At 40.9% G+C, this 25,062-nt stretch overlaps 2 protein-coding genes across 4 annotated transcripts in view; both read left to right on the forward strand.

Annotated features, from left to right (window-relative positions):
- The first annotated feature begins 5,839 nt into the window (after window positions 1–5,839).
- CUNH16orf87 (chromosome unknown C16orf87 homolog) lies at window positions 5,840–19,709 on the forward strand. 2 transcript variants are annotated; one of them, XM_039352465.1, is made up of 5 exons: window positions 5,840–5,989; window positions 14,121–14,217; window positions 15,413–15,595; window positions 17,368–17,528; window positions 19,060–19,709. In XM_039352465.1, exons 1-4 carry the CDS (start codon window positions 5,924–5,926, stop codon window positions 17,484–17,486), a joined length of 465 nt encoding a protein of 154 aa, XP_039208399.1. In that variant the 5' UTR covers window positions 5,840–5,923; the 3' UTR covers window positions 17,487–17,528; window positions 19,060–19,709. The 2 variants fall into 2 exon arrangements, with proteins under 2 accessions (XP_039208399.1, XP_039208398.1); XM_039352464.1 differs by lacking the exon at window positions 19,060–19,709 and having other exon boundaries at window positions 17,368–18,261.
- Window positions 19,081–25,062, forward strand: part of MYLK3 (myosin light chain kinase 3) — a 32,583-nt gene continuing 26,601 nt past the window's right edge. Inside the window, exons 1-2 of one of the 2 annotated variants that reach the window (XM_039352461.1) lie at window positions 19,081–19,165; window positions 23,865–24,015. In XM_039352461.1, the coding sequence (XP_039208395.1) occupies window positions 19,158–19,165; window positions 23,865–24,015 (159 nt within the window). In that variant the 5' untranslated portion in view covers window positions 19,081–19,157. Of the gene's footprint in view, window positions 19,166–23,640; window positions 24,016–25,062 lie in introns of those variants that run through there. The other variant, XM_039352460.1, reaches the window with a different exon arrangement.

Consider the following 25,062-nt stretch of genomic DNA (forward strand, 5'->3'; position numbering starts at 1 on the left):
AAAGCAAATAATGAAGAATTGTGCACCACTTAAAAGATAAACTAAGTGTTTGCAAAACACACCCGCTGTTTCACTGGGTGAGTGATGCGTTATTCCAGCCGAAGGAATGTATTGATACATGGTGAAGTGTGTTTGTGTGGGGGGGGAGACTGTGCTCTAGGAAGAAGACAAAAATAAACGTGAGACATTAAAAGTACCATATGATTTTTTTTTACTGTTTCTGTGAAACGATGTGATTTGGTCTATCAAGAAAACAAAAGGTAGAAGAAGCCTATTCTTCATAAGTCAGAATTAAAAGCAGTAACACCATAGCATGATTCATGTTTGAACCCAGATGGCACATTATGTCATCTGTTGCTTCAATATACCATATCATCTGAACCCAGAACAATGTCCTCAACTTAACAACAGTTTAGGCTCAATTGTGATGGTATGTTGAGGATATCTGAACTTTGCATTATTTAGAAAAGGGGTGTGTGTGTGTATTTATTTTAAAGAGTTGTGTGCCTCCTATTTTAATTCTGGGCAGTTCACAACAGCAGTAAAACCACTAACTATAAAATATAACCATCAAACAAAGAAAAAAATCTGCAAAACAATCAAAAGTATGGGGCCTTCATCATCCCCTTAGGATGCCCGCCAAGAACCTTCTTTTCCATTCTTTCTATCCCAATAGCCTTTATTGATTTAAAATGTGTTACTTATTGAATATCTTGTTACACAGCCTCCCATGTAACCATCTCTAGAGGTTATTAAAAATGAAATGATTGAACTGTAACAATAAAAATGCCGTGACATTAAAATACACAGCTGCTCTGTTTAAAAGGGAAGGGGAGAGAATAAAAACAAGAGTATCACATTCAAACAGGACGATCTGTGGCATCGTTGCCTTGCCTTTTTCCTGTTACGTGATACAAAACCCAGTCACATCGGCCGGCAGCATGATGTGATTGCAAAAAATAGAAATGCTTTAAATTGCATCACCAAAAGAGTCGTTTCCTAATCACAGAAAGAGATTTTCTTATTTTGACCAGGTTCCATTTCAAGCCCTGTCTTCAGATACTTTTGGGATCCCTGAGACCCAGAGAGACAGCCTTGAAGCAAATATTCAGAAACTTATTATGCAGCAAAAGGAGAGAAGCATATCTTAAGTCTTGGGAAGGGAAGTAGTATTCAGAAAAGATTCAGGCTGCTGCTCCTGATCATGTGGTTATGGAAAGGAGGAAAGGAATGTAATGTGTGAATAAGACTTGGTTCCCACGTCACACTAGGGTTTTCGTTTTGTTTTTTTTTCACACAGTCAAGATGCCACATTTGATTCGATCTCAAGATAGTTCTTGTCCTCTTGGGAATTGATTTCCTGATTTGTTCTATCTGGACAGCTCACCAATGCATTGGACTCTTATGATCTAAAATTCATATCCTGGAATTAGATCCTGTGCTTTACTTGTGTTTTATTATTGTTACATGTTTGTAAGACTAATCAATTAATAAACTATAATCAATAAATCAATAAATTATGATATAAGTGGTCTCAACTTCTGAAATTCTGTATTGGACTTAGAACACAGGCCAAGATTATGGGAAGTGACCAGAAAATTATCACCGGTCAAGTGTTTGCTATGATGCCTGATGTAATTCAGATAAATATCCTGTTCCTTGTTAATACTAAGCTTGGTTAAGCCCCAGTAGCCACACTTGGAGAAAATAATCAAAGCTAGCCCTTGGTGTCATATGCCTATCAGGGCATAGTTCAAAGACAATTCTCACAAAAATTCAGAAGCCTCAGGTTCAAAGTACAACAATGTGCACCCAACTATGTAATCAGTATTTGGCTGATGACTAACATAGTTTCCCAAACACACACAAAAAAATCTATGCATTGTTTAGCTTTGTCTTAACCTGTTAGATCAGGGGTCTTCAAACTTGGCCATTTTATGACTTGTGGACTTCGACTCCCAGAATTTCTCAGCCAGCATGCTTGGCTGAGGAATTCTGGGAGTTGAAGTCCACAAGTAATAAAAGGGCCATGTTTGAAGACCCCTGTGTTAGATTAATCTGGTTATTTTTACTGGTTTTGCTTTGTCCAGGAAATTGTCTTTTAAGTAAAAAAAATAAACATCCTGGTGTGATGTGGGAACCAAGTCTTATTCACACAATACAGTAAACCACAAAGAGGTAGACCTTGGTTTAGATTAGGTACAACCCAAAAGATATAATAGTTAGGAAATATTGGTGGCGCATTTACAATATTATACTGGTTTGTCTTAATATATATTATGCTTTATATTTTCATGTATGTTGTAGAATATATTTCTGTTGGCTCAGTGAAACAATGTTTAAAACTGAAACCTTTGTTGATTCAGAAAGTAAATGTTGTTAATTAAGCTAAAAGTTTGGTAACAATTTGCCATTTTTCCATTTGTAACATGTTGGGCTGCTTATTTCTTTTTGCTTTATACATTTCTCCCCTCTGGAAAACACAGTGGTATATATTGCAGGATTTAGCATGAATAAACAATAATCCATCTGAAGAGAGCTTAATTTTTAAAAAATGTCGGCCTCACATACCTAAGATCGCAAACAGGCCCAGTTATATTATTCTTATTCTGGAATCAAATCCTCACTTTTCATGTTTGTACAATTTAGCTCCATGATTTTGGCAACAGTTCCAGTTAAAACAAAGGCAGTGTTTCTATGCAAGGCATGTAAGAAAAATACTTGGATGACATGTGGAAACTTGCATTTAGTTCAGCCCAATGGAAGAGAAGCTGATACAGGAGATATGCTTTACCTCTCACACACAAAGTTTAATTACATTAGTAATTGGACTTACCATTATTGAATCATTGATTGATTATATAACATCAAGTGGGAGCTAACACTTAGCATTTTAGCTTGAAGATTACTAGACTGACACTATATTTTGGATTCATCTGTCATTAAAGCATAAACTAACCCATATTTGACAGGAGAAGCTAGGCTAAAATGCCTTCCAGTTTGTGGTCTTGCCCAGCTGGTGATTTATTGCCGCAAACGCAAATTTCTTGACTGCTGATTTTTTTTTTTTTTTACCATTGGCAGAAATTACTCCATCAGTTACAGGCAGGCCTCAATTTACGGTCACAATTGAGCCCATAATTTCTGTTGTTAAATGAGACATCTGAGATTTTTTTGCCCTATTTTACGACCTTTCTTGCCACAGTTGTTAAGTGAACACTGTAGTTGTTAAGTTGGTGACATGATTTTTTTTTTTGTAAGTTTATTCTTTTATCATAGGGTGACACCATTGTTAAGTGACTCTGGCTTCCCCATTGACTTTGCTTGTAAGAAGGTCGCAAAAGAGAATCACATGACCCCGGGACACCGCAGCCGTCATAAATATGAGTCAGTTGCCAAGCATTTCAATTTTGATCACATGACCATTGGGAGGCTGCAATGATTGTAGTAATGTGAAAAATGGTCATAATTCCCTTTTTTCCAGTGCTGCTCTAACTTTGATCGGTCAGTAAACAAACTGTTGTAAATTGAGGACAACTTGTATCTTCATTGACAGCTCTAAGGCTGGTGGCTATACAGTGGTTGTTTTTGTTAGTGTAGTCTTTCTAATTTTAGTCCCTTTTTTTCTCACTAAGCTCTTGGACTTATTACTAGAGTTCGGAAATGAATTGTGAAAATGAAACAAAATGTATCATGACTTAACATGAGGTAGAATTCCAAAATGGAGAGTAGCTCTGATAATCGAGTATCTCCACTCTTCATGTTACTGATGTTGATAGGAGCTATAACCAAACATAACTGCTAGATTAAAGACAGATGTAGTAATTTTATTATTGTATGGCATTAGAAACAGCTGTTAAAACGTTTATGTCTTTTTAATTTAAGCATTTCTTTGTCATTCCTGAAATATTGGTTCTTTTATTGAGAAAACTATATTTAAAATATATGGAGGGAAGGAGGGAGTCAAATGACAATGTTGATCCAGAATTTTCCAACCACAGAAGACCTGTTGGAGACATTCTAGTCTAGTGCATAAGATAGAAAATTAAAATGACACCCTATTTGCATAAATCCAGAATGAAAATTTTAAGTGATTATGAGTCACTGGCCTTTAATGTTGCTGAAATCTATGTTAAATGGCAATTAGCTTCCAAAACTGGTTTCCAGACATCCATGGGTAGACAGAGTTAGAAGTGATATAATATTATTAGCCTGTCTGTGAACTGGCTAAAACAATATCCATTATGAAATGAATATATGAGTATTTATGGAAAGCAAAGGAGAAAATTAAGGTTAAAGGTTATGATCCTGTTAAGCATAAATCATTGACATTGTGAAATAGCAATAGACTAATAGATTGGCTGTTCCCAAAGGATATGAATGGATCAATAGATCTATTTAGGGGAAAAAAATCTAATGTGATTTATAGGATTTTTGTTTCATGTATATGTAATTAATCATGGGAAAACCACATCAGTGTTGTAAGAAATGCATTAACTGGGACTAAGAGGAAAGATGTATAACCTTCATGTATTTATTCTTTGCTTATTCATTGTAAATACCTCTGCCTCTATTTTTATTCCTTGTGGTTTGGTACCATCTTAATTCTGCATGGGCTGGGAGTTTGTATTTGATAAGCATGATTAATATTTTCAAATTCAGTTATGATTTATTTACATTTTTTACCTCTGCCCTAAAGTTTTCAGCAATCTGTGAATTTTCTTCATTTTTGCTGGTTACAACATGCATTTTATAAAGAGCTGGAAAAAGAGTTAATGTGTAAAAGTTACTATCCTTGAGTAGCACTGTACTTGTTTTCACAGCGTAGAAAACTGTCATAGTAGAGATTCCTCTCCCTTAAAGACTTTGGGGGAAAAAAATTGAACTCTTGAAGCACATACAGCATCTGTATGTGGGGAGTGGTGCAGAAAAAGGCAAGATTAAACTTGTTTTAACAGACATTTTTTCTTTGGAATGTTCTGCTCATTTCAGTGAAGCAATTCAGATCTGTGAACATCCACCCACATCATTTGATGGGGAAAATTAATGTGCCAAGTATTCTGGCTTAGGGTGATAACAGCAAACGTGGGGCAAAATAGCTTATATGTGAAACTTATGTTTATATTTATAACTTCCTGTTTGTAAGTGCCTATATTCTGAGTTATTGATAACATTCATAAATTAAAATGCCTGCTCCAGGTTTTAGTTGTTGGTATCTTTGGGGATGTCTGCAAGATATGGTCAAAAAAGTCAAGATGGTAGCCATGATGGTTTAACTGAAGCTCTGCCCACATGCAAGATTCATGAAAAACAAATGGCACTTCTATTGCACGCGCCATCCTGACTTTTTAATCCCATCCTGGGGACACCCCTGTAATTCATAGGCAATTCTTGGCCAATATTTATTTTGATGTTGGGTGCTAATGTTTGAAGTCAAGCCACCCAGAGCTGCTTTGGATAAAGAGATGGGAGGTATATAAATTGAATAATTTTTTTTAAAGAAAGTATTGTAGGGCTGAGCAGGATCCCTTTTTTTTTTTTTAAATCATCAGTCTTTAAGCCACGCCCCGCGCTCGCACGCGCCTTCGCTCGCGGACTAGAGGGGCGTGGCTTGGCTCCCCCAACCGTTTCGGCCTTTGAAAAACGATCCCGAGACGGGGTCAACGTACGCATGCGCGGCCCATCCGTTGGCGGAGGGAGGTGTGTGTGTGTATGGGGGGGGGAAATAAGAGAAAGGAGACGTTGATGGGAGCAAAGGAAGGGGGCGCTCGCGAGCGGGCGAGCGGCTGCTTTCTATTGGCTGCCGCGGGCGCGAGGGCCGCGTTCCAGAGAGGTGGGCGGGGCGGGGGCGAGCGAGCTCGCGCGCGCTCGGTTGCCGCTCTTCGCCTGCAGTCGGCGCGCCGCCACGGAGCTGGGCGGAAGCATGTCTGCCGGCCGGGCCAAAAAAGTGAAGATGGCTACCAAATCGTGCCCCGAGTGCGACCAGCAGGTGAGAGCCGCAGCGTTGTCCCGGCTCAAGGAAGCTGGCTGCCCAGGCGCTTGCCGCTTCTCCCTCCCCGCGGCTTTGTCCATCCTCCTGCCCGGGCAGCACACCTGTCTCGTCCAGGTGTGTTGCCCGCGTGGTCTGTGCAGGTGCTGTGGGGAGGGGGAAGATGCCCGCTTCTTTGCACTCCAGCCTGGGCGCTTGTGGCTCGGGTCCTGTGCTGTGAATACCCTCCCCAAAGCACTGCTTTCTGCCCCCTCCTCTTGGAAATGCAGCCCACCTTCCGTAGGTAAATGGCTGGCCACCTGCAAAGCCGAGCCAGGTGTAAGCACAGGCTGTAAATCAGATTTTATTTATTTATTTTTTGACCGCCTGATGTTCTGGAAAAAGATTAGCCCTTCCTGGCCCAGGCTTATTAAGAACTGGAGCATCTCTGGCAGGCACGGGGTTGGAGAAGCTGCAAATCAATTTCCCCTGGTTTTCAAAGCCCTGCTTTGTAGTATTTTGCAGAGTTTGGGGGAGAATAAATTCCGGATAAAGGCCTCAGGGATGATCCCTGTAGGTGTGATCTAGAAAAAGGGAAAAGGCTGCAAATGCCTGGGTGACATTAATTCTCCTTGATGGGTACTGTAAAATGAGGACTTGCTTCCTCGGGGAAATTATTTGCATGCTGATTCAAAAATTGCCCATTGCATTAAGATTTGCATACAGGGCAGGAATTAGAAAATTGCTAGAGTAGCTGACAGTACAGTTTTAGATCAGCTAAGGGCAGAGACTCTTAAATATAGTTTTGCTTTTTGCTGTTATTACTTTGCTTCCTGTAAATGCCCCCCCCCCAATGTTTTGTGGTATTAATGAGCTTGATTCGTTACCATCCCTGGAACAAAAATATGTCAGTTTTACAGTTATCAGCCTACTGTTAATGTGTTGAGCTGGGAGGAAATCCCTTTTATTTGTACTGCTTTATGCAGATAAGCAATCTTCTGGTTTACCAGTTAGAGGCTGTTTAATTTAAAGCTTATATATATATTTAATCTGTGATCCACAAAAGCAAAGTCAAGGTTTTATTTGTCGTGAAACAATACAGAAAGGCATTTTGAGGAAATGAGAGTGCTGGAAAAACGGTTCTAATGAATCATTCTATGTACTTTTGTTTTAGTATAAGTAAATACTTGATGAGAGCCAGCTTGGTGTAATTGTTAAGGCATCTGGCTATAAACCAGTGGGCACAAAGCCACTTGGGTGACCTTGGGCCAGTCACTTCCTCCCAGCCCTAGGAAGGACACAGTGGCAAACTACCTCTAAAAATCATGCCAAGAAAATGGCTGGGACTTTTCCAACCAGTCCCCAGAAATCAACAAAAAAAGTATCTACTTGAAAGTTTCTTTTTTGATGTTTAAAATGACACAGTTCTTTATTTTGATTGTTTAAAAATAGGTTTATAAAACGTGGGAAGCTACTATGTAGCCAACCTAGTAGAGTTTGACATTTTTATCTTTGTTTAAAAATGTAATGCAGCAGCAGCTTCAGCTGAATAGTGTGATCTGGAAGGAAACTTGCCTGCATCTATATCTGGGGTCTTCAAACTTGGCCCTTTTATGTGAGATTTTCCAGCTGTTTTTTCTGTCCTTAATGGTTTTCCACCATAGGAGAAAAAAAGAGAGACAAAACCTTGTGAGAATTCAGGGTAGTTTTATATGGCAGATGATACAATATCTGGGCTGCCCTAAAATTGTGAGAACAAGGCTGTGCAAGCATAATACAAGGTAGTCCTCGATGTACGACCGCAATTGAGCCCAAAATTTCTGTTGCTAAGTGAGACATTTGTTAAGCGAATTTTGCCCCACTTTATGACCTTTCTTGCCACACTTGTTAAGGGAATCACTGAAGCTTTTAAGCGAGTAAGATGGTTGTTAAGCGAAATCTGGCTCCCCCCATTGACTTTGCTTATCAGAAGGTTGTAAAAGAGGATCATGTGACCCCGGGATGCTGCAGCCGTCATAAGTATGAGTCAGTTGTCAAACGGCTGAATTTTGATCACGCAGCCATGGGGATGCTGCGGTGGTCTTAAGTGTGAAAGACGGTCACAAGTCGTTGCTTTTTTCAAGTGCTGTTGTAACTTTGAACAGTCACTAAATGAATTGTTGTAAAATGAGGACTACCTGTAGAAGCAGCTTCCTTTGGAAGCATCTTGGGTCTGTTCGTGTTAATGAGGCAGCATGATTGCAACATTTCTTTCCTAAAAGTTAGGTGGCTGCCAGCGTAGATTGAATTTGAGTTGGTTAGTTTCAGTGGTTTGTGCCATTTACTGGTTGTGTTGTGTTTCTTTTGATGTGCAGGAGGTATTTGCTAAAAGCTAAGCCATCTTAAGCTCTTTCAGCTCTAGACTTCATCTAACAAGTTAGTTTATTTTGTGTGTCAAGTATTTCTACAGTGGCAGAATTTCCTGTAAGTCGGATGCTTTGTTGGAAATTCTGGGGAATTACTGTTCCTGGCCAGCCTGGAAACTGTAATTGTGAAATATTTGAAGGAAATTAGGTTGAGAGTGATCTAAAAGCAAGAAATCTACCCCAGTGTTTGAACATACATACATACAATGCTGTATGTTACACCCTGTTGACCCAAATATGGGAGAGAGAAAGGAAATGCAAACCATGCCCTATTGTATGTGCTCGTGTGTTAATACATTTTGCAAAGATAGTGCACAAAAGAACAGTGACTGTATTGCAAACTTGTTTGCTGTGGTAAAGGTGAAGGTTTTTTTGCTTCAGGCACAACCGATCTGGTGTAACTTCTCAAGTGTCATGCACTTTTCTACCACATAGCAAATTATTCAGAAATTTCGGCTTTGATTGATGATGTGGTATTTCATGGCCCCTAAAGTCTCCGTTTTTGCTTATCCCCGTGAGAGGCTTTGCAGTTTAATTTGCTTTACAAGGCTTCTGCATCAAAAATGTTTATTTCTCATTCTGATTATAGTTGAACTTGAAACCTGATCCAGTCAGGCACACTGAAGTACTTCCCCTATGAGGGAAGATATTTGGAGTTTTCTAGTTGAAAAAAAAAAACTTTATGTGGGGCTATATAATCCTTGGCAGAGAAGAAATGGAAGGGAGAAACTTATATCTGTAATAATGCTGTCATGTGAGGAAATCCAATAAAGCTGAGTGCTTGGGAGACTCAGGCGAAATAAAGAGATGTATTTCACTCATGGCATCATAGGCTATGTCCTTTATTCCCCAAAGATACAATGATGGGTACCAATTGCAGCTTTAATAGGGAATTAAAATACGGCTAAATGGTTACAACTTACCCTATGACTAATAACTTCCTGACTTCCCACCTCCATGCACCAGCAGTGATGATAAACAGCAATGAAAATATAATTTTTCCTTTAAGATCTCCCAATTCCAGACTGGGAAAAGTTAAAAATTATACATACATACTTAAAATGTACATATATTTGTGTAATTTTAAAACTGCTTCTATTTTTTTTTTACATTCTTGCCAGCCTGCTGCTTAATTATTCTACAGTGTGGTTACTGTATTTTTGTTAATGACCTAATGAAGGTCTAAAAACAGCACTGGGGAATCTAAAGGGCACCTTAAGATGAGGTGGAGATGATTGCTGTAATGTGCAATTTTTATTCTACGTGCAGTTTCATTCCTGCATTGGCGTCATCGTTGGATAAGGGTGAAGCTGTTTTTATCACTATGTCCTTTTAACAATCAGTAATACTGTGTGATGTGTAATATCCAATGTTATATACTGTTTCCCTTTAAAAAAATACTCTTATCTCTCTCCCCCTCCATTTACTTAATGTTATTATTGGCTTTTTTCAAAACATACAAAAATAAATCATATCATTCTTTTTTTTAAAAAAAAACACCCAAATTACAATTGAGTAATACTTTATTAGAACCATCCAACATGTCAAAAAAAATGTTTTGGGGGTTTCCAGATGCTGAATGTAATGCAAAATGAAGCCAGGAGAAAAAATGGCAAAAAAAAAAAAAAAAACCTCCAGGCCAGCCAGAATAACTACATCAGTCAAAGATTTAAAGTGGAGTCAGATTGCAGTTCTAGAGTGCTCTTCTAAGTGGCACCCAGGATCCAGTGCTAATGCTAACTTGGCCCAAATAAGTTTGATAAACAAAAATCAAGCCACATGAAGGCTTATTAATAAATAACATGGGTGAATCCAGCCAAAGAGTTCTGAAAAATTGGAGGCGTACTCATGATATTGTGACACATTTTACTTGGACTTAAACTATTACATAGTTCTCTGATATTTAGTGATAAAAATGCATTACCTTGTTAGTTGTTGGGTTTTTTTTGTGCCCTTCCTGAAATATCACATTCTACACAATTCAGAGTATCAAAATACTGCAACACCTGAATTTTCAAGGTCTGTCCCAGAATCAGTCACCCTCCCTACAAATGCAGACCAGAATAATCCCTTAACTTGGAACAGCATATTTCAGCAAAGGCTGATCTTCTTTACATCAAGGAATAATAGACGCCACTGGACTTCTTAGGAGGAAGAAACATGTCCTTGCTGACCAATTTAACGTGTGAGATTTTGGAGCTGATGTGAAGTTGCAGTGACAGGCTGTGCTTGCATTTATACTAATCTTCAAGGTTGCGATACAGGAGAGCAAAGATTCATATTCCCACCAAAATAAGAGAGTTTTTGTTCCCGAGAAAGCACGATTTGTACTGTTCTCATAAGATATTTACATTTTTTGCTTTGCATGTTTATTTTTGTGACGTGTCTTCTTTTCTGTGTGGCTGTGTGTTTTGTAGACCTTTACCAAAGTTGATACGTTAAACTGGGCATGAAATAGTGTTTCAACCTAAACAAATTTGCCTCCTTGGGGATGGGTCTTGGATGATGACTAAAGAAAGCAAAATTGGACAGCTTTCGTTGTGGTATAAATGTGTCATGCAGGAGTGTTGTTTTATTTAACCATTCCCAAAGGCCTTATTTTAGTGCTTTATAAGCTAATTCGTCTGAGCAGCTCATGCTGTTTTTGCCCCACTGTTCTGAAAGCCTCAGAGGAGCTATTTATAGCTCTTGTGATGAAAACCTTTAGGGTGTTTTGTTTTTTTAATTTGTGAAAAGTCCTATAATTGTTTTTTTTCTGAAATACCAGATCATAAACAGCTCTACTGCTTAGGGAGCCAGAATCAAAATATCCCTCCCAAGTCAAGAGTAATTTTTAAGAAGTCCTGGGTGATATTCAGTTGCAGATAAAAATAAATATATGGGAATTCTTTGTATTACATGAATGTTAATATAAATTTCTTGGAATTGTAGTGAACCCCATCTTCAGAAAGAAGCCAGAAGTTGCTATTAGACTATTTCTATATTTAATGTCATTGTTATCTTATTCAATAAAATAAAATCCTATGAAATAGGATAGTTAGCAAAGACTGGAAATGTAAAAAGGAGGCTAGGAGAACTTATGCCCTCTTCAACAAAACTGAAATATACTAGCTCTCTTTAGTACTTAAAAATGCTCATCTCCAGGGTGAAGCTATCCCCCTCACAATTCCTGTAATAAAAAAAATTCAAAACCAGTACTCTTTGCTGTTAATTGAAAATGTGAAATTTAAATAAAGCAAAAGCAAATATCAAATGGCACTGACCTAAAATTACCGTGGTACAGAAGAGGCAGAAATCTCTCTGTGTTTGGATTCATACCCTAAAATTGTGGGCTTGTAATTTTTTTTAAAAAAAGAAATCTTCTTCCGGTTCATGTAAGCTAAATTGTAATTGATTCCAGAACCGTTAACATCAAACCTGCAAATTAAAAAGATAAAATAAACAAAAAGGATATCAAAGCCTCTTGGAACAGAGCAAGTCAATGAAATCCTTGTTATAATGCAACTTAAAAAGGCAGCTGAAGGTTGATGTATTCACGAACATGGCAGCTTTTAGTTATTGACCAAGGAAAGTGCCATTGGAAAAGCGGAATTTTGAATGCAATCCAGCCTCTGTCCAGAAACAGCGGAACTCTTAAACTGAATCGCTCTGTTCTCCATTGGAAGCTGCACCTGAAAATTTGTATGTACTGCATGACGGGGCAATTTATTCTGTTATGCTCGCCTAATATATGACAGTGAGCTTTTTCAAGGAAGAAATACATTCATCAATGCTGTGTCTCAGTTTGGATTTAAAATGGCACCCATAGAGCATTGCAGCATCAATTGCCTTTCTACTAATTTTTTTTTTTTTTTTTGCTCAGAAGAAATTATTTTTAACAAAATGCAAATTCCATTTTTAGGACTAGTTCTTCTGGAGTATCAACTTAGTTAATTATCCTTAGTGCATAGTGAATGGCCTCCTTTGTTAATAGCAAGAAATTGCGTGAAGGGGGGGTGAGGGGGGTGGGAATGCAAGCTGCACTGGAATAGTTATAATCTCTCATTCAAAGGCTGATCTGCATCAATGTATGGATTGTTTTAAGAGCTGTGCTGCTGGCAGTGGCTGTAATATTGTGCGATGCACCCAGAGGGAGAGATTTAAAAGGAATGTAGCATTTTTCTTTCCAGTCCAAATTTGTTTGTGTTCCAACCTTTCACATTGTGTTTGTTTTACTAAAAGAAAACTGATTTAATAACAATCCATTAAAGTTGAAACAGTAAAAAAAAAACAAAAACATGGCAAATAACCCAGTGGGTTTGTATCGTAAAGCATGTCTTATTTAAAACACACGTAATTAGTATCTAGTCCACTATAGTTGCCGGTGAGTAGGTCATCTGCAAGGATGTGAACTGCATACAAAAGTAATTTTGTTATTGTGCAGCTGATTTACTGTCAAGGAGATAACCACGTGGTATGATGCCAGCAGTGGTTACCGTAATTTGCAGTGCCCTGTCAGGTTCCTCCATCCAAAAGTGAATCAGTTGGCACTCAGTCTCCAATTTCCATAGACTGAAATGCAATAGCAATAGCACTTAGACTTATATACCGCTTCATACAGTGCTTTACAGCCCTCTCTTAGGTGGTTTACAGAGTCAGCCTATTGCCCCCAGCAATCTGGGTCCTCATTTTACCGACCTCGGAAGGATAGAAGGCTGAGTCAACCCTGAGCTGGCCAGGATCGAACTCCTGGCAGTGGGCAGATTTAGCCTGCAATACTGCTTTCTAAGCACTGGCAAGGAAGGAAAGAAGGAAGGAAGGAAGGAAGGAAGGAAGGAAGGAAGGAAGGAAGGAAGGAAGGAAGGAAGGAAAATAGCACTTAGACCAGTGGTTCTCAACCTTTTTAATGCCGTGACCCCCAAACCGGTCGTAAGTTGAAGACTACTCAACCGGTCGTAAGTCGAGGACTACTCAACCAGTTATAAGTCGAGGACTACTCAACTGGTGCAGCACCGTTTGCAGAATGGGACTTTTGGCGGGCTCAGCAGGGTAGAGACAGCCTGGACAATTCCTATTGGCTTTTGAAATCCAATAGAATTAGACTCTATTCAAGAGAGTCTATTCTATTGGCTTTCAAAAGCCAATAGAATAAAAGGGAATAGCACAGCTAAGGAAAAGGGGGAAAAAAATGGCAGACTGCGTTGTTTGGCAACCCCGTGAAATGGTCGTTCGACCCCAAATGGGGTCCCGACCCACAGGTGGAGAACCACTGACTTAGACTTATATGCCGCTTCATAGTGCTTTCCATACTCTCTAAGCAGTTTACAGAGTCAGCATCTTGCCCCCAATAATCTGGGTCCTCATTTTACTGACCTCCGAAGGATGAAAGGCTGAGTCAACCTTGAGCCGGTCAGGATCGAACTCCTGGAAGTGGGCAGAGTTAGCCTGCAATCCTGCCTTCTAACCACTGCGCCCCCAGGGTGCTTAATGCAAAAACAAAACTTCTCCATAAAGCAGATGGTGTCACAGCGAAGGAGTCTGACTCCCTTCTGAGTTTTTCTTTTTTCTTACCCTTTTCATAGAAAGGGCTTCCTCTCTCCTCACCCCCCAAGCCCACGGAAGGAATATCCAGACAAAGAACACAGGACTTAAGAGCTTGTTAAGATTGTTAAGAGCGTGACACCCCTATCACCTAGGCTTGTGATTCTCCTGACAAAGGGATTACATTCTCACCTTTCCTCCTCCCCTTTTTCTTGTATTTTTCTAAGGTTCCTGTTGCTTGCAAGTCCTGCCCATGTGGATATATATTTATCAGTCGGAAGCTCCTGAATGCAAAACGCTCCGAAAGGCTGCCTTCCTCCGCAGGTATTTCTTCCAATTCACTTAGTTTGAGTGGTAGTCCTCGACTTTATGACCAAGTTTCTGTTGCTAAGTGAGAAAATGGTTGACTTTTGCCCCATTTTATGTCCTTTCTTGACCCAATCACCGTGGTTGTTAAGTTCCCCATGGACTTTGCCTGTGGTCGCAAAAGGGGATCACATGACCCCGGGACACGGCAACCGTCATCAATATAAATCAGTTGCCAAGCGACTGACTTTTGATCATGGGGATGCTGCGACGGTCGTTAAGTGTGAGATTAGGGCATTCCTAACCCCAGACTTTCTGTATACAAGTAGTCCTTGACTTACAACAACAGTTCATTTAGTGACCATTCAAAGTTACAACGGCATTGAAAAAAGTGAGTTCTGACTATTTTTCACACTTAACGACCATCGTTGGATCCCCAGGGTCACGTGATCAAAATTCAGACGCTTGGCAACTGACTCATATTTATGACGGTTGCAGTGCCCCAAGGTCAGGTGATTCCCTTTGGTGACCTTCTGACAAGCAAAGTCAATGACAAGCAGATTCACTTAACAACCATATCAATAACTTAACTGCGGTGATTCACTTAACAACTGTGGAAAGGAGGGTCGTAAAATGGGGCAAAACTCACTGAGCAACTGTCTCGCTTAGCAACAGAAATTTTGGGCTCAGTTGTGGTCGTAAGTCAAGAACTACCTTTATTTGCTTTATTTACCTTTATTCATTTTTTCCTTAACCACTTCTCTTTCTTCCCCATACATTCTTAAACAGTTTTGTTTCACCGGTTGGGCTCCTTTTTATTGGCAGAGAAGAATATATTTGTCTTCTCTCCTTCCTTTCACTTTCCTGGTTTCTGTTTTTCTCTCCTTTTGTTTCTCTCTTTTGGGGCTTGGCAGTCTGGAATTCCTTGCAGGTTAACATTCTTCTGTTGGGGGAAAAAAAACCCCTGTTTTAAAGCATCTTTTACGAAAAACAAGTTTGTCCAACTTCCAAAATAAGGAACAGTTTACGGGTAGCTTGATTTGTGACAATGTTCTGCTTTTGCGCGCGAAAGAAAGCCTGCAGGCTCGGCGTTCCAGCCAATTGTCAAGCTAAAGGAGCTGAAGAATAAAATACAGGACGGAGCAAAGATCTCAGAACAATTCCAAATCCGATAACGTGTGAACGTGTGTGCTTTGAAAATGTCTCGCCACAGAAAGCAGAAATGACGCTAAGAGAAGACGCACAGAGAGGGTCAAAAGAGAGAAGATAAATCCAGCGGTAAATAAAGACTTAGAAAACAGGAAAAGATCCAGATCACACAGTCAGTCAGATCACAGCAGAAGAGGAAGGGGACGGCCGAAAGCAGCTTCATCTAAAAAGCACGATGAAGAGAAAGGTACGAAAATTCATTGTTGGGTTGACCGTAATTTTTTTTTATAAGATAACCTCCATAGTTTTGTAAATTAGAACTTAGACTGGCCCCCACTCTTTCGTAAGGCCCTGGTTCTGCCAGTGGGGAACCCAGAGTGGGATGGAGCCCATTAAATGGTTGATTTGAGTGCGTGTGTGGTCGCCGGGTTGGGGATACCTGGGGATTATTATTGTATTATTATTATTTTTACTTTTTATTACTTTTATTTCTTTCTATATTGTGTTTTTATTATCTGTAAGCCGCCTAGAGTTGTCGTGAGCAAGTGGGCGGTTATATAAATGATCTAAAATAGATAAATAAAATAAGCGATGCTTAAAATAGGTACTCTTCCAATATGTTCCTTTTTAAAAAAAAACACATTGGTCTGGTGTTGACCATGATATGCTGATGGATGATGGGGAGTGAAGGCAATGTACCCGGAGGGCAGTGGGTTGTCAAAGGCTATTACACTACAGGTAGTCCTCGACTTAACGACCGTTTTTGTGACCAAAGTTACGACGACAACTGGAAAAAGTCACTTGTGGCCAGTTTGCACACTTCCGATCACTGTAACATCCCCGTGGTCGTGCGATCAAAATTGGAGCGCTTGGCAACTGGCGTGCATTTATGACAGTTGCGCTGTCGTAGGTCACATGATCACTGCTTGTAAACCTTCCCAGCCTGCTTTCGATAAGCAAAGCCAATGGGGCAAGCCAGATTTGCTTAATGACTGCATGATTCATTTAACAACTGGAGAGATTTGCTTAACAACTGTGGTCAAAAAAAGCCCATAAATCTCTCTTTAACAACTGCCTTGTTTAGCAACAAATATTTTGGGCTGGATTGTGGTCCTAGGTCAAGGACTTCCTGAATTTTTGAGATGGATGCCTCCAGACCTGGTTCTCACATTAGGCTAAGTCATTATTTAACCATGGCTTATGGAATAAGACTCGGTTGCTTTGCACAACTAGTTGCACTGTAAACCATCATTTGCATGCCATGGTCACTGAATTAATAAGTCACGGTATTGTTTATTTGAACCCAATCTTAGATAATATCAAACTCACTTTCAAGAAAGGTTGAAGCTTTTCCTAGAACTAGCTGTCAGTCCAACATAATTGGAAAATCAAATTCAATCTCTACTGAAATTACGCCATGGTGGCCCAGTGGTTAGACTGTAGTATTGCAGGCTAACTCACTGCCCACTGCCAGGAGTTCGATCCTGACCAGCTCGAGGTTGACTCGGCCTTCCATCCTTCTGAGGTCAGTAAAGTGAGGATCCCCGATTGTTGGAAGGCAAATATGCTGACTCTGTAAATCACTTAGAGGGGGCCGTAAACCACTGTGAAGCGGTATATAACTCTAAGTGCTATTGCTACCCATGACTTCAGAATGCAGAAAAATCACGGAGGATGAAATTTCAAGCAATTTACTACGAAATTAACTTCTCTAAAGAAAAGGTACCCATCTAACCTGGTGGAACCAGGATGATCCTGTTTTACAATTTTATTTATTGCACGTTCATTAACGCAATGTGACTTTTCCTGGCTACGACAGGGACCTCTTTGGCTTTTTCACCAAGCCTGGAGGCATCTGATGCACCTTGTTAGAACAAGTCGGATTCTTGCCTAACTCAACAAGCTGCTGCTTGCCTTAGCACTCAGTGTAATAGCAGTTTATCCTTGCATGCTCAATTCCTACCTATTTCCACTTCAGAGACCCAGGGCTTGATTCACGCAGCGTCTTTTCTCCCACAGAGAAACAAGAAAAAGAAGTGGACATGTACGCCAACCTCTCTGACGAAAAAGCATTTGTATTTTCTGTGGCCTTGGCAGAAATAAACCGAAAAATTATCAACCAGAGACTTATCCTTTGACGAGGGGGTCGTGACCTTTGCATGCCATGCTGTTGAAGCCAGGTAGTGGATTCCAGATCTTCCACAGCCTCTCAGGTGGTGGAGGCTGTTAACCTGTGTCAGTCAAGGGTCATTTGCTTTTTTTCCTGGCTGAACCTCTGCTCGACCAATTGTCAAGAATCAAAAGGACCGGCTCTTTGCTTTTGTGGAAGAGGCAGGCAGGGGTGTCCGAAGCAGCACCGCTTCCCTCGACACAGATAGCTGGAAGGACCTTCAAGAATTTTTGCAGTGTCTTTAATTTAAAATGTCCCTCACTGCAGATTTTTGTTCAGTTAACGTTGAACTTCCTTTATATATAGTCAAGCTTAACCTGTACATAAATTGATATGCTGGTATTTTCCTGAAATCCACAGATTGCCAAATCAATTGGTGGGTTAAGCTGAAATTATTATTATATAATACGTTATTGGTTTAAGCGTTGTTTCTGCGTTGGTCTAAACTGGACCAAACGGACGGGTGAGACTGTAACCATAGAAACACGTGGGAATAAAATGCGTCGAACTCGCTGGGATGGGAGGAAGCTGGCATGTATTCCGCCGATAGGCTTTTATAAAAAGCTTATTTTATACACAGTCTTTGGTGTCTGGGGTTTTAAAATCCAGGCTTATTTTGGCAGGCACCAGCTCAAACGAAAGCTGGTCTATGATTTCATATGGAAATTGTCTTCTAAATTTGTTTTGCATTAGCAGTGTTGAAGAACGCCTCCATGTCAATTAAAAGAATTTGAATTAAGACATCCCATGTTTGCAGTTGCAATGAAATAATGGAGACTCGTTTACTTCTTTTTTTTTTAGTTTTTAAATCTATTAACTGAACTTTACATTTCCATTCCTAAACGCTGCTAAACTATGCTTTGTACGAAATAAGAGACGCTCTCGTGTGGGACCGTCTCAGTAGTAATTCTGATGTCGAACACAATGCGATTTCATTTTGATGTTTTGTTTTGATTTTTAAATGGGGGAGGGGGGGTGTTTCCCTTAAGCCTTCTCCAGAAATATTCAGAAATCAGATCATATTTTTAAATAGGATAGCTCAAATTGGACGTCCCTTTTTCTGGAGCTTCTTTTTCCATTGTTGCAAAATCTCTCGATTTCTCACCTTGTGCGAATCTTGTCATGCAAATCTGGCTCTGTCACCAAATTTGGCACCTAATTAACTTGTCTAATTAGTTTGTCAGGGCAGCGGGTGAGAGGTGTACCTGGCTTTGGCCTAGAAGAAGGGCCACGTGGATGTACCTGCTATCCACCTTTACCTGCTTTAAATCCCTTTTATTGGGCGTACCTACCCCTGTGACTAAGTGGGCCCAGTTAATGGTGCCACGAAGAGAGAATGCACAAGCTACTTCATCCAGAGCTGTTGATAACCACACCAAAAATAATAAAAAAATTAAAGAATATATGTACTGTTTCCCACCCCCCCTTCATGTTTTTTCTCTGCTGCCTCTAAATACATTGTTAGAAGTTAAAAGCTGCGCCCCGCTCTCCTTTTAGCCAGGATAGGCTGATAAGGGAAATTTTTTATGTCCGTATTCCAGTTTGACCACCTCGTAATCAATCCACACCTACGGAGGAATCCACACCGCCAAGGGCAACCTTCCTTTTCGACTGCACACAACCTCAGGACAACATCCGAATGTACAGGTAACTCTCGACTTACAACAGGTCATTTACTGACGGTTTGACGTTAACAGCGGCGCTGAAAAAAATGTGACCTGGGACCATTTTTTCACACTTATGACCAACATCCCCATGGCTACGTGATCAGAATTCAGACACATGGCAACTGACTTATATTTATGACGGTTGCGGTGTCCTGGGCTCATGGGATCACTGTTTGCGACCTTCCAACTAGACTCCGACAAGATTCACTTAGCAGCCCTGTCACTAACTTAATCACCGCAGTGATTCACTTAACAATTGTGGCAGGGAAGGTCGTAAAACGGGACAAAATTCATTTAACAACTATCTCACTTAGCAACAGAATTGTCGGGGTCGTAAGTGGAGGACTGCATGTATGCATGCAACACCCGCCTCGGGATCAAAGCCCAGGGTAGGAGCACCTGAATCTGCACCTCTAAACATCAAAGCCCTCTTGTCATTATATAGACCTTTCCTGACAAATCCCTAACGATGTAGGCTACCTTCAACCATTGTACGTGTTAAATGAATAAACTACTTCTAAGAATCTGCCATTTGTATTCATTCGTGGCCTGGCTTAGAAAATTGGAGCAGGAAAATTCTTCTAACAAGATCTGTGCACACAAACACACATAATATATGTTCGCGCACGCACACACCCGTCAAATTTATTTGGTAGATGTATGCTGCCTTTATGTGCTCTTGTGGCAGCTGTTCTTATTTTTGCCAAATAAGGAAATGAATTAGAAAAAAAACCCATATAGGGATGAAATAAACTTGTTGCTCTTAAATGTGGTTAAAATAATCCTTCCCAGCTGGGGCCATGGTTTATATTATGAACATTGTGGAGAACTTATGTGGCTGTAGTTCCGTTTTCCTACCTGTTTGTATGACTGACACACACACACACACACCCCTGCCGCAATCCCATTGATTTTTCATGCCTTTGCTTTTAGTTCTTCCAAAGTATTCATTCAGAAGATATTTTTTTTAAAGCACATTTTTTTTGTTCTTAAGAACCTGAGGTTATGCTCTTTTAACTTCGGACTTTATACATTTTCCCACAAGAGAAAGGAGTTGGCTCCAGTTTCTTGCTTATAAAGCTGAGATTTTGTATGATTCTTTAGCCCATAACAGCTGCACACTCACGTAAAAACTTCTGACTTTATCCCTGAAGATTGAAAAAATGGCGCTCTCCCCATACCTGATGGAAATAAAATGGGATGAAAAAAAAGAAGTGGTCCTTTGAAATCAGAAGGAAAGAATATCCAAGCTTGATCTGCTACACGCCTTCAGAAAGTTCATAACAATGGGGGGAGGGGAGGAAAGCAGCCAACATCTTTCTTAGACATGTAGTCCTTGACTTACGACCATAATCTAATCCACAATTTGGGCAAATCGTGGGTCACCAAGTGAACGCGTCCAATTTTTTGCAGCGATGGTTAAGCAAACCCTTTGTTCGCTAGGGGGCAGTTTTTGCCAGGTTGTGATTTCTAACCAAAAGAGTCAGAAATTGTCACTGGTGCTGCAAATGGTCCTAAATTGGACAGGTTGCAAAGCACCCAAAATATCATCATGTGACTGTGGGGGAGGGGGCAGATGTTGGAAATTCGAGTTATGTTGTTAATTGCGAAGTCATGTCTGACCCATCGCGACCCCATGGACAACGTTCCTCCAGGCCTTCCTGTCCTCTACCATCTTCTGGAGAACATTTAAGCTCACGCCTGCTGCTTCAGTGACTCCATGCAGCCACCTCCTTCTCTGTCTTCTATTGCCACAAGGTTATAAGTCCCATTTTTGGCTTCTGTTGTAACTTTGGTCGCTACGTTGAGGACGACCTGTAATCTGCCTTTATTTTTCTCAGATAAGGCTAGTCCTATTTGGATCAAGGAGAAGGGAACTGGAGGCTAAAACATGTAAAGAACGGTTGCTGGAATTGGGTATGTCTAGTTTAATGAAGAGAAGGACGAGGGGGGACATGATAGCAGCATTCCAATATCTCAGGGGCTGCCCCAAAGAAGAGGGAGTCAAGCTATTCTCCAAAGCGCCTGAAGGCAGGACAAGAAGCAACAGAAACTAATCAAGGAAAGAAGCAACCTAAAACTAAGGAGGAATTTCCTGACATAACAATTAACCAGTGGAACAACCTGCCTCCAGAAGTTGTGGGTGCTCCAATACTGGAAACTTTTAAGAAGAGACTGGACAGCCATTTGTCCGAAATGGTATAGGGTTTCCTGCCTGAGCAGGGGGTTGGATTAGACGACCTCCAAGTTCCCTTCCATCATCATCATCATCATCATTATTATCACGTAGATAATGGTATAGGACTGAAATGATATAGGGTTTCCTGCCTGAGCCGGGGGTTGGACTAGATGACTTCCAAGGTCCCTTCCAACTTGATGATGATGATGAAAGCCTGCTGTAGAAGTGGAATAGTGGAAGGTCCCCCCATCTTCCTCCGTAGGGTCATCCAAATTCCAAGTGGGTCTGTGACAATTTGCCACGGCCAACTCACTGTAGGACAACTCACAACGGCCAACTTGCCATGGGGACAACTTGCTGCAGCACAAGAGTTGCACTAATATCAAAGAAATGGTGGAACAGAATCATTGAGGAGTGGATGCAAAAGGAGGGACGGGAGGAAACGTGAATGGCGAAAGTTGAAATCATTAAGATTAAGTAGAACGGCTAAAATCTTCCCGTGGCAAATTGTCCCATCCTGTTCCAAGTGGAATTTATCCTTCTGGTGGTGGTTATTCTTTTCTTGCCTTTCCATCTTCTGGCACAAGGTGGCACTTGCTTTCCACAAGTGAGCCCAACGTTTCCATTGCTAACCAAGATGCCTCTTAAGCGAATTTTGTCCCATTTTGTGACTTTTCTTGTTACGGTTATTAAGTGAGTAACATGACTGTTCAGGGGATCTGATTTTGCTTGTCAGAAGGTCACAGAAGTGGATCACGCGACCCTGGGACACGGCAGACTGTCATAAGTACATGCCAGTTGTCAAGTGTCTGGATTTTAATCATGTGACCATGGAGATGCTGCAGGGATTGTAAGTGTAAAAAAAAAAAAAACGGTTGCAAGTCACTTTTTCCCCCCAGTGCCTAACTAAAGTTGCAGGAAGGAATGTATGTTGAATTTTTCCAGGCAACATCTCCCTGAGATATTTTTCCTCCGCTTTTCCCTGCTACTTCGATCCGTCGCCCCAATTTTAAGAAAATGATCTTTCTGAAAATGACTTCTGAGGCCAGGAATCAACAAGAAAGGGCAGGGTTAAATGTTTGCTAAGGAAATTCTAGTTGATTGGAACGCCTGCCTCTTCTTCATTTATTTACCTTGAATTGGAAAAAAAACAAACAAATAAATCCCATTTTCCTATTATTGGGATTTGGAGGTTTATCTTTGTCTTTAAACCTCAAGTTTATGCATGCCAGGAAGTGCGCATGGAGCCAGTGGAATGGTATAATTAGAAATATAAACCTATGTGCAAATTCCTTTTGCACTAGGTTTCCAAGAACAGACGTGCGTTCAGGGATCACCCGAAATGTGTTGCAATTTCAGCGAAATCGTCACAAGGAAGAAATTCCCAACTCATTAATGAACTCCCAAATTCCTCATTTGACAGAGTCCTTTTATTTTTCTGGACTAGTGTTCAAGGTTTGGCTTACGCAGAAGAAGGACAACTGTAGGACAATCTCTTAGTTTGGTGGTTTCCTTGCAGACATTTCATAACCAAACTAGGTAACATCATCCGTGCTAGAAGGGAGTGGGGTTTGCAGAGAGGAGGAGGAGGAAGTGGATGATGATGATGAAGTGTTTGTGGTGGTGGTGGTGAAGAAGGAGGAAGAGGAGGAGGAGGAGGAGGAGAAGAAGGACTGGGGGGGGTCCTTGGTGCTCTGTGAGGTTGGTTGCTTTCTTGCAAGGATTTCATTACCCAAACTAGGTAACATCATCAATGCTAGAAAGGAGGGGTTTGCAGAGAGGAGGAGGAGGAGGAGGAAGAGGAGGAGGAGGAGGAGGAAGAAGAAGAAGACAACTGTAGGATCCTTGGTGCTCTCTGAGCTTGGTTGTTTTCTTGAAGACGTTTCATTACCCAAACTATGTAATATCATCAGTGCACAGAAAACATCATGAGACCCCCCTAACCTACACATATTCTCCTTTATTGTTAATTTCTTCAAAACCCAATTAGTCCTGCCATGCTGAGAGATCACGGCCCTGCCATTTTGCTGTCCCTTGCACAGTGTCCGTCACTGAGTTGGACTTTTAAAAATCCACTCCGCTCCGGCCTAAATCTGACCAGATTCTCCCGCCCGTCCGTCCGCCCCCCCCCACCTCCACTTTCCTAAATAGAAACAGCTAACAATATGTTGTCGTCAGCAAGGCTGGAATTGGGGATGGGCCGGGGGGAATGGTTTCAAAATAGACCCTGGACGGTTTAAAGGCAAGATCTTCTTGATTTAAAGGCAGGACCTTCTTCGCCTTGAAATGTTTCCCCTCTTTGCAAGATGGAGGAGACAAATCTCCAATTCTTTTAGGGAAGCCAGGAGGGATCCTGACCTTTGCCTCTAATCCATCCGGAGGGAAGCACCTTCTGAAAGGGGTCGGTGCCAAGGCTGTGCCGTCAGAGAGAGGAGGGCTGTCTGAGGATGCTTCTGCTGGAGAAAGCGTGTATTTCTATTTTCTTCCTGTCCAATTGCAGCTTTGCGGATGGCCTTTCCCGATTTGTAACGGATAACGATCGAGCCAGGCTCCTGAGCTGCCCTTTTGCTGCAGCTTTCCTGGTGACCCGTCTGTGCTCTATGCTGGTATCCGATTCTACGTTGACTTGTAATTGGAAGACCCATGAAAAGGTAAGTGCTAACAGGACCAACACAGAGAATTTTCCTGAGACTTTCAATGGGCCACGATGGGTGTGAGATTCCTGTTTTGACTGCCTAGGAATTAGTGGTTCTAAACAGCAAAGGAAATAAGGAGAAGAACCTTGTTATTTCCACGACGTGCTTTATTTTAACAATGGATACTCAGCCTGAGCCATCCATGCAGCAGCTAAGCAGCAAAGACAAATGAACAAGGCGCTTTTCTGAAATGGAAAATGCAACATTGCAACGGTTCCTCCCTCAAGGGTGGAAATATTTGGTGTTTAAGTAGTTATAGCCAGTTTGGGAAAAACTCTTGGGGATCGTTGGGTTAGAAAAAGGATTTGGAACAAACAAAATAAATATGAAAGCCCAGTTGCCCAGGAAAAGGAGGTGAAACATCATATATTTCTTTTTTTGCTTCTTGAGATTTCTCAGCTCTGCTCCCCAATCTCCGCTCATTAGTTCACTGTGCAAGTGATAATGGCTCAATTTGCTGCACCAGGAAAACACTTCAGGCTTGTTGGTATGACTGAAATTTCTGCCCAGTCTTTCGAAGCTGCCTGCTACTTATTTGGCAGGCTTTTGGACTCCGCTGGGATAAAATGCCACACTGGAACGGGACTGGGAAATCTCCTGAGGATCACACTCTTTTCTCTTCCTGCTACCTGCAGGAATAACCTCTGTTTTTATGTTCAGTAAAATGCAATTGGTTATTATTCTATCTGAAGCAGGAAACAATAGATTGCCTCCATGAGCAGAGGTCTGCTCATAGAAAGGGGAAACTTTCAGTTACAGATTAAGGATGGAAAGCAGCATTTGTGTGTGTGTGTGTGTGTGTGTGTGTGTGTGTGTGTATGTATGTGTGTATGTATATATATGAAGAGGGAGTCAACCTATTCTCCAAAGCAGGATCAGAAGCAATTGATGGAAACTAATCAAGGAGAAAAGCAACCTAAAACTAAGGAGAAATTTCCTGACAGAACAATTAACCAGTGGAACAACTTGCCTCCAGAAGTTGGGGGTACTCCAACACTGGAA

This window comes from Crotalus tigris, unplaced genomic scaffold (assembly GCF_016545835.1).
Source record: "Crotalus tigris isolate CLP2741 ecotype Arizona unplaced genomic scaffold, ASM1654583v1 scf7180000018432.44079421565:4894166, whole genome shotgun sequence".
Lineage (NCBI taxonomy): Eukaryota > Metazoa > Chordata > Lepidosauria > Squamata > Viperidae > Crotalus > Crotalus tigris.